At 45.7% G+C, this 9,471-nt stretch overlaps 1 protein-coding gene across 3 annotated transcripts in view; it reads right to left on the bottom strand.

Moving 5' to 3' along the window:
* PCDH19 (protocadherin 19) overlaps nucleotides 1-9,303 on the bottom strand; it is a 118,558-nt gene extending 109,255 nt beyond the window's left edge. For 2 of the 3 annotated variants that reach the window (XM_017854178.1, XM_017854179.1), the window contains exons 1-2: nucleotides 7,157-9,303; nucleotides 3,505-3,832 (exon numbers count right to left, since the gene is read on the bottom strand). In XM_017854178.1, coding sequence (XP_017709667.1) covers nucleotides 3,505-3,832; nucleotides 7,157-9,303 — 2,475 coding nt within the window. Of the gene's footprint in view, nucleotides 1-3,504; nucleotides 3,833-4,239; nucleotides 4,381-7,156 lie in introns of all 3 variants that reach the window. The other variant, XM_017854177.1, reaches the window with a different exon arrangement.
* Nucleotides 9,304-9,471: the final 168 nt, after the last annotated feature.

The following is a 9,471-nucleotide window of genomic DNA, read 5'->3' as shown; positions in this document are numbered from 1 at the left end:
TTTCTGTAAGCTCCCTGGGGTCAAGAAACAAGTGTTTTATTATTTTTGATCCTGAGGAAATAGTACATTATCTGACACATTCTAAATGTATAATAAGTGGTAATGGGATAAATTAATGAACAAATGAAAGAATGATTTAATGAAATAATATAAAGAACAACGTAAGTAACATAATATGATTTAATAGAGAAATTTCTATAGAATCTTATATTTGCCACATCATGGCACTTATCATTCTGTGCTATAATTGCTTAATAAATGTTGCTTTCTTGAATGGATTAATTAATTAGGGAAATATAAAGATAATGTAAGAAATATATCAAGATGATATTATCCTAGCAATGGAGAATATCCCATTGCACCTTATATTAGCATTTATTACTCTATATTGCATATTACCTATTTATTTGATTGTCTCTCACATTAGAATGTGCATTTCTTGTCTTTTCATCTCTCTAATGCCAAAGCCTAGAGCAGTGCCTTACAAAGAGTAGGCTCAACAAATATCAGTTGAATGAATGAATCAATCATCCCTGCTCTTCTATAGATTTCACTGAACCTAAGTATTCCACCAAGTCCAGTGGCCTTTGGTATAAAAAAAAAAGGAGAAGTGCCATTTTCCCTATGCAGGGCATTGTGACTGATTCAAGTTAAATGGCCTGGTATGTATTCAGCTGTGAGTGGGCCTCTCTCCTTTCTGAATGGGTTTGCCAGTTGAACTCTCCAGGAGGGACTAAATATTAGAAATACACACAACCTCACTATGTCTAGTACACACTGTCTTGGCCCTGACCAGCTGTACACACCAAAACTGTGTAATTTTGTTAACCAAGGAAAAGCATCTGGCTTTGTGAGTCAGAGACAGGGTCAGAACTGAGATTTTAAATGGCTTTTCTAAATAATTGAAGCAATATTTTATTTCATTCAGCCCATGGAAGAATCCCAGAAATGATACTAAGTCTTAGGTAAACCAAGCAGATGTAGTCATATATTTTCTGTTCTCTCCATCTATTTCATAGACACCAGAACTCACATTTATCTAGTACCTTGGAATGATTGCTTAAGTGATCACCAACTCCTCCGGATTCAACTCTTTCGTCCATCTCCACAAGTAACAGTGCTGTTACTTGTGAACAACTAAACCCACAACTTTGGCATCTTTCACCTCTACTGTTTAAATGATCAATATGAATAGTATGGTCATAACACTTTGTAGGACTTATCTGTATAGAAGCAGCCTAAATTCCTCTTTGGTTACAAGTGCCTAGGGAGACATAATCAGTAGTGCAAGCCATTGTAACACTGATTCTCCCACAGTCTGATGAAGAGGTCTACTATTCTGGGGACATCAATGAGTTGGACCTTCTACACTACACAAGTCATATTCCTTGGAAAAACTTTGCATGACAGGTATGCCTGTTTTGTAGATAAAGAAAGAGTCTTAGGTTCCACAGCAAGCAGTGATCCCTGGATTCAAAATCATGATCAATCTGATTCCCCTACACACCACTACCTCTCACTTTCTATTGCTGAGCTATTGGTGATCCATAAGTAATCTTCCAAGTAGTCTATGGTCTAGGCCTTAGTAGTATTCACTAACATTAATAATTATAACTAAGTTTACCTAGCACAATACTGGACTTTCAGAAAAAATCCTTATTTATAGAGTTATAAATAGAAAATATTGGTGCTTTTGTTGCTGGCAGAGTACCATCAGTTACTCATCAAAAGCACTGGTGTTCAGCCCCATTAATTCTGATGGGAATTATTGTTCAGGAACTAGAAGAAGCAATCAATGTAAGTGGTCCTAAGACCCCTTATCCTACAAAATCGACACAAATACTATGAGGCCATTTTATGTATGCATCATAGCCTGGGTATGTCAGGTTGAATTACTTTTAAGGCAAGAAGGTGTCAGTGAAATCACATTTGCCAGGGAGTATGGAGTCCTTCAGTCTGGTCCTCCCTCTCTTGATGACCAGTTTTGTGAGTCTGAGTAAGTCCCTTAGCATCTCTGGACCTCTGTTTCATCATCTACTGAAGGGCAACTTATCAAGATACCTGATTGTGAGGATCAAACAAAACAATGTTTGGGAAGGTGCTTTGAAAGATGTGAAAGAGATCTCCAAGTGTGTAGTATTCTTTTCACTGGTAGCTTGGAAGAGGACATATGCCTTCCAGGGCATCAAATTTCTAACCAAAGAGGGACTTAAGCAATCCATGGAAAAATGAAATCAACTTAAGAAATGTTATTTATAGCCTTCCACCCAGCCACCCACCAGCCATCATCCATATACCACTCTACTGCCCTGAAATATTTCCATAGCCAGCAAACATCTGACCACATCACATTTTTAAAAATATTTCTACTTAAGCCCAGCGTGGTGGTAATCCCAGCACTTTGGAAGGCCAAGGCGGGCGGATCACCTGTGGTCAGGAGTTTGAGACCAGCCTCACCAACATGGAGAAACCTTGTCTCTACTAAAAATACAAAATTAGCCAGGCTTGATGGCGCATGCCTGTAATCCCAGCTACTCGGGAGGCTGGGGCAGGAGAATTGCTTGAAGCCGAGAGGCAGAGGTTGCGGTGAGCCAACATTGTGCCATTGCACTCTAGCCTGGGCAACGAGAGAAATTCCATCAAAAAAAAAAAAAAAAAAATCTACTTAAAACATTCATTCCTAGTGAAGAGAAACAGAGCTAACTCGAATGCATAGATAATTCTTATTCTTTTTTTTTTTTTCCGTTGTTAGAGACAAGGTCTCACTGTATTGCCCAGGCTGGCAAGCTGATCTGGAATTCCGGGCTCAAGGGATTCTCCTGCCTCGGCCTCCCAAAGTACTGGGATTACAGGTGTGAGCCACTGCAACCAGTCAACTAATTCTTAAATTTTCAGCAATAATGACAGTTTCAATCTTCTCAACCATCAAATGTTACCACTAGAACTGCTAAGAAATGGCCAAGTGGCTTTTTAATTTTTTTGCTTTGCCTCCCTTTAACCAGTCCATCCATATCTCACCAAAATGCTAGAGAGCAGTGATGTGATGAAAGAAAAGCAAATGGGGCTTTAGGAGGCTGAATCACTCTCACACTGGAAAATTGGTCCCAGGGCATTAGAGGGTTTCATCCATTTTCAACACTACTTGATGACTCTTTCTAAGCCACTTTACTGGCATACTGGTACTGCTGGCTGTCAAGCGTGCTATATTTGCAACAAGTGGAGCAAACTTGAGTTATGCCAGGATATCACACAGTGATTTCAAGGGTTCAGACTCTTTGAGTTACCAATTCCAACACCCATACCTACACAAAGGCCCAGTATGTTGGGTTACCATTTGCTCCAAGAAGCACTGGTAGCAAACCCTTAGTATGAAAATGGGCATAAGCAGAAAAATTCCCCCCACCCCTGCCAGAGGATGTGCCAGCACAGCAGCTTCTGGTATCCAGCAAGCAGCTAAAGAAGGAGGTCTGGGAGAACCTCACAGAGCCACTTAGCTGCACTCACCTCAGGCAGAGGCACACCGTTGATAATCAGGTCAGGCTGCTGGGGCCCCTGGCTGTTGAAAGAGTGATGGTAGATGTGGTTAGCACTGGTGTTGCGGGTATTCTGGTTCTCCACATTCAGGAAAGTGCTCTCAGAGCGGCGGCAGCCCAGAGGCAGCGTCTGCTGGTGGTAGTCAAAATAGTTGAGGGACGAGGTCAGGGAAGAGCAACTGACAACGTTCATCTTGTCTGTCTCCTCCACATCCCGGGGTACCAGGCGAATGTCATTCTTACTGATTTTTTTCTTCTTGCTTGATTTCTTTTGATGCCCATAGGAGTACTCAGCAATTCTATGTGACAGAAAAGGCGGCATGAATCACTAACACCCTCCCAAACCATGCACTGATTAATAAACATTAAGCACCCCAGAGGGTTGCACCCCATTTCTGCTCCAGCTCCTTATTCTGGCGCATTACATCATCGGGTTTCTCCCTGTGCTTTTANACCCGCCTCCCCCCCTCCCCGCTTGCCAGTTCCTCCAGGCATTTGCCATGTGGCACACGCCCTCAGTCGGCTTCCTCTATGACTCACTTGATCAGTTTTGGACTGGGGTAGGAGATCAGACCCCATTCTTTCACGTCTCCTCCACACCCTCCTCCCTGCCCTAGCCCAGTTCCCTTTTACTCTCCCCCCGACCCCTCCTCTCCTAGAAAATCTAACAGCCAAACCCATTTAAATGAGGGGAAATGCCTTTTACCTCTTTCCCCTTAGGCTCACTTTCTCCTCTGTCTTTTTGTCTTGCTCCTCGCTAATGGGAGAAACTGAGATGCAATGCAGACACTTGCTGTTTTGTCCTTTTATAAAACAGCCGAGGAGACAAGTGATGGTTAAACAATTACTGCAAAGGAATTTAAAGGTTAGTGCATTCAGCATCCTTCTCCATTCAGGTGTACCTACAAGCAGCTGTGCTGCAACTGGAACATAAAGAGCTCAATTTAATTAACACTGACACAGACCCAGCAACGTGCACCAAAGACACCAAGCATTAAGAGACTTATCAAAAGAAATACATTTAAATGTAGCCAGATTCTCAAAGTCATTTATTACTTTGCACATAATGATGCAGTTTATTTTTTGGAAATTCGATTTCTGGGCAATAATCAGCAAAACAATAGGGTTAATAAATAATACGGGTTGATCTTTACAAGGGAAAGACTGTGCCTTATTTTCACTCGACAAAGCTAATTGTCTGAATACAAAAAGGGAGCCCAATTCAAGCAGCAATTGCAGATCATCTCGCAAGTCTCATAAATGAATGCATTGCAGGAAGAGGTTCTGCAGAGGCTTAGCAAAAGAAACCTCTGCCTAATCACATGGAAAGACACGCTCCTGAACTTTAGGTTTCTAAAAAGTCTGAGCAGATAGGGAGACTGCACATCTACAGAGGCAAATTCTTGCTCTGTCCCCAGGATCTACCTAGAGCTAAGCAATTGAGTTCCCCTCACCCCTTCGCTCTGTGCTCAGGCAGATTTGCAGTGATGGCAAACTGGTACTACTGGGGTTTGGGAGCAGATAAAATCCCCAAAACCCTAGTACTAAGGTTGATTTTCTATTCTAATCTGTTTACAGAATCAATGGGAAATTTTAATCATTTTGTTTACCCAAGATGAGTAAGTTTGGCAATGCCCCATCAAATTATTCAGCTGAAGCATTCATTGTGCAGCCCTTTCTGTATTGACCAATTATTTAATTATACTGTACTTCATTAATCCCAAACCATCACAGGAAACAGAGCGCTTCACAAAATACACATTTGGGTGAAGTTGGAGAGCACTAAGATTTACTCTTTTTTTTCAATATTCGGATGCTCTCCTCCTGTTTAATCATCTCCTTGGCAAGTTCTCAGAAAGGGCTCTCACTTGTACTCATACATCACCAAGAGGTGGCAAAGCCTTCAATATCTTTATTTCAAGCTAATTTCTTTTTCATCAAGGAAAGCATCTTATGCATTTACTTTTATGCTGAGAAAATGGCTTAAAAGAGTCCTCTCCATAATTATCTCCATATAAATAAAATTTTATTGACCCCACATTTTCTCCTATAAAAATCGCCACTAGCAGTCACAGGTTTGAAAGGTAAGAGCAATATTAATTTCCATTTCTCCCATCTGAAATGACTTGGTGCTGAAGGAAAGAAAAGTCATGGCCATTTCACTAGTAACAGGATTAAAGCATTTATGAGGCATTGCAGCTGCTCTTTTATGGCACCTGATTGATATTCATGTGTGGTTAGCATTTGTCTACTAACTTGTGTAATGCAGAGAATAGTAAAAGGGAAACAATAATTGCATGGCTGTTACATATTCAGGGGGCTCTGATTCACAGAAGTGTGCATTTCAGACGGTGTCAAATACAAACTGAACCTACAGGAACATATTTTGACTGATTAACATGCAGACACAAATGGCACAAAAGACACACTGATGTGTAGGTGTGTGGAAAGCACACACACACCTTGGTTGTAAATAGCAGCATCATTCATTTTCAGCAAACTAAAGAACAACTTTTTTCAACTGTTTCGATGAGACACTGCTGGAAAAAAAAATGTCATGTATTATTCTAAATTGGATTCTAGGATTTTAGAAATGCTTAGACTTATGTGCTCTATCCAAATGTAAGAAAGGGGTTCAGTAAGACCTTCTATTGTGCTTATCAGGAAATCTTTTAAAAAATACTGTGCTTCCACATTTCTTTTCTCCCTTCTCCTCCCCCTTCTATCCCTCTCTCCCCCGCCCCCCACATACACACACACACACACACATCCTGCACACACTTCAAGAGGAACTGTAACACAATAGCCCACAGTGACATCCACTGGTAGCAACCAGATCTTAATGCCACAACACAGCCTCACATTAGAGGAAAGCATCATCAACTCTAGAAGATTGCTATTTTTACTGAAACATCTGGATGCAAAGTCTTGTTCCTCATTGGGATGTTTGGCCTCCACACTACCAACCAACCAGATATTTGAAAACATACAGATGCCTGACAGAATTTCACTTTATATAGCCAGATGTTTGGGGACTAGATAAAAAACAAGCCAAGAATAAACTAAAAACCACTAATCACCTGCATCTCCACACACTCCTGTTCTCTCCTCCCCGTAATCTCCCTTTCCCATTTTACACTCCCACTCCCAGTCTCTCTCCAGAGTTCATCACTGCAACAAGACAGGGTAGCTGCCAACACTCCCTCTCCTTTCATTCAGTACCTGTCCCAAAAACACTGTGCCCCAGACACCAAGTTGTGGTAGTTGGCGGTTTTCCTAAAAACATGAACAATCTCTCTCTCCCTCTCTCTCTCTCTCTCTGTTTTTCCTGCCATAACTTCATGGAGACAGCTATGCAAATTTTAAAATGGTAATTGCTTTTCTGCTCATCATCATGATGTGACAGAATCCATTCAAACACTAAATGATTGTCTTCCAGCAAATTGTCAGATCAAAAGAATTGATCAACTTGGACTGCCACAAACTTTTCACCCTACAAAAAGAAGCACTGCAAGTATGCTGCATGCATTTAAGTAGGAAACAAAAGCACCAGGATTTTCACACAGAGACACAGATAAACACACCTTATTCATCCAAGACAAAGAAAGAAAACTTGGCTTTACCTGCAGTTGTAGGTCCGGATCTCTTTGTTGTCTCGCTTGCACTTGATTGCCACGAAGATCATAGTTACAAAGAGGATGCCCGCAATGGAGCCCAGGGCAATAATGAAAATCAAGGACAAGTTCACAGAGCCCATTGACTCTTGGGCATCGAGAGCAGGGGACAAGTATATTAGGACGAGAGCAGAGGCAGAGAGAGATGTCTTGCCGTGGTCGTGAGCCACCACGATAAGCTCATAGGAGGACTTGGAGCTCTCCCCGAAGGTGCGGGTGGTTCTGACTTCGCCATTGATCTGGTCTATTTCAAAGAAGCCGCGGTCGCCCTCGGTCATGTCGTAGGTAACTCGGCCATTTTCGCCCTCATCGTAGTCTTCTGCCTTGACAACAGTCACCAGGTAGCCTATGCCAGAGTTGCGGGGTATGTAGACCTCGGCAGTGCCGTTAATCAGAGGTGGGGCTGTGATGACCGGGGTGTTGTCGTTGACGTCGAGGATTATGACCCGCACCGTAGCGTTGCTTTGCAGTGAGGGAAGGCCGCCGTCCTTGGCCAGCACCTTGAATTCGAATGCCTTGGTCTGCTCGTGGTTAAAGGATCGCAGCGCGTAGATGTCGCCTGAGTTTGGGTTGATGGAGACATAGGTGAAGACAGGCATGTCCCGCACCTGCGACGGCACGATCTGGTAGGAGACACTGCCGTTGAGACCCAGGTCGGGGTCGCGAGCAGACACAGAGAGCAGATAGGCGCCAGGCGTGTTGTTCTCCTGCACAATGACCTGGTAGTAGGGCTTGGAAAAGTGCGGGTGGTTGTCATTTTCGTCAGTGATAAGCACGGTAAAGGACTTGGCACTCTGCAGCATGGGCACGCCGCCGTCGCGTGCCTGAATTGTGAGGTTGTATTGGTCGTGCTGCTCGCGGTCCAGCCGTCCGTCCACCAGAATAGTGGAGAAGCTCTCGTATTCCTGCAGTCGAAAGGGCACATTGCCCAGCAAACGGCACTGCACACGTCCATTGAGGCCTGAGTCGCGATCAGACACCCGCACCAAGGCGATCACGTAGCCCGGGGGGGCGCTCTCGCTGACCTCCACAAGCTCACTGTTGACTGACAGCAGGTTGATGACTGGCGGATTGTCATTGGTGTCCAGCACGCTGACGGTGACCTTGCAGTGTGCTGGGATGGAATTGGGCCCCAAGTCCTTAGCCTGCACGTCCAGCTCGTACACGTGCCCCTCTTCGTAGTCTAAAGCGCCAGTGACAGTGACCAGGCCACTGTGCGGGTCGATCTGAAAGAGCTCGCGCGTGCGGTCGTTGACGTAGCCATAGAAGGAGTAGACCACCTGGCCGTTGGTGCCCTCGTCTGGATCGCTGGCGTTGAGGCGGATGACGGGTGTGTTGGGAGGCGAGTTTTCTGGCACGCTCACCGCGTAGGTGGACTCACTAAACACCGGGTTGTTGTCATTGGAGTCAGTCACCTTGATATTAAGGCCAACGGTGCCCAGGCGCGGCGGGTCGCCACCGTCTAGCGCAGTGATTCGAAAGCTGTAGTGCGACTGCGTCTCGCGGTCCAGGCTCTTTTCCACCACGAGTTCGGCGAAGCGCGAGCCGTCGCCGCGCGTCTTGATCTCCAGGCCGAACAGCTCGTTGGGCGTAAGCTCGTAAGTCTGCACGCCAAAGCTTCCTGAATCTGGATCGTAAGCGCTGTCCAGCGGGATGCGTGTGCCAGGGCTGGCTGCCTCCGAGATCTCCAGCTCGATCTGTGCTGCCGGAAAACTGGGCGCATTGTCGTTCAGGTCCTTGATCTCCACCTTTATCACGCAGATTTCCATTGAGCTGGACATGACCTCGAGCGAGATGATGCACTTGGGGCTCTGGCGGCACAGCAGGTCACGGTCAATCTTCTGCTTGGTGACCAGCAGGCCAGAGCTGGGATTGATGTCCACTAGGTGTGGAGCCGAGTTGGACACCACGCGAAAGGCCGAAGCCTGCCGGGGGTCCAGCGCGAAGCCCGCCTCCCGCGCGTCCTTGGCCACGTTGGCAATCACCGTCCCGGCGCGCTGCTCCTCTTCTACTGAGTACTTGAGGTTAATGAGGGCGGCTGCCTGCGTCCACAGTACCGCCAGCAGCAGCAGCACCGGCAGCAGGAGCGACTCCATGGCTGCGCGGGGCTCTGCCTGGCCTCGCCTCTCCACACCCCTCCGAGACCGACGCCGTCGGCGCTCCAGCTTCCCGCCGGCTCGGGCCGCCTGTTGCGCGCGCCCCGTGGTCCCGGAGGCCGCGGGAGGAGTCCCGCCCAGGGCGGCCCGGCGGCGCGCGGGGGACAC

This window comes from Rhinopithecus bieti, unplaced genomic scaffold (genome assembly GCF_001698545.2).
Source record: "Rhinopithecus bieti isolate Rb0 unplaced genomic scaffold, ASM169854v2 scaffold_38590, whole genome shotgun sequence".
Taxonomy (NCBI): domain Eukaryota; kingdom Metazoa; phylum Chordata; class Mammalia; order Primates; family Cercopithecidae; genus Rhinopithecus; species Rhinopithecus bieti.
This window is presented reverse-complemented; position numbering and strand designations above follow the sequence as displayed.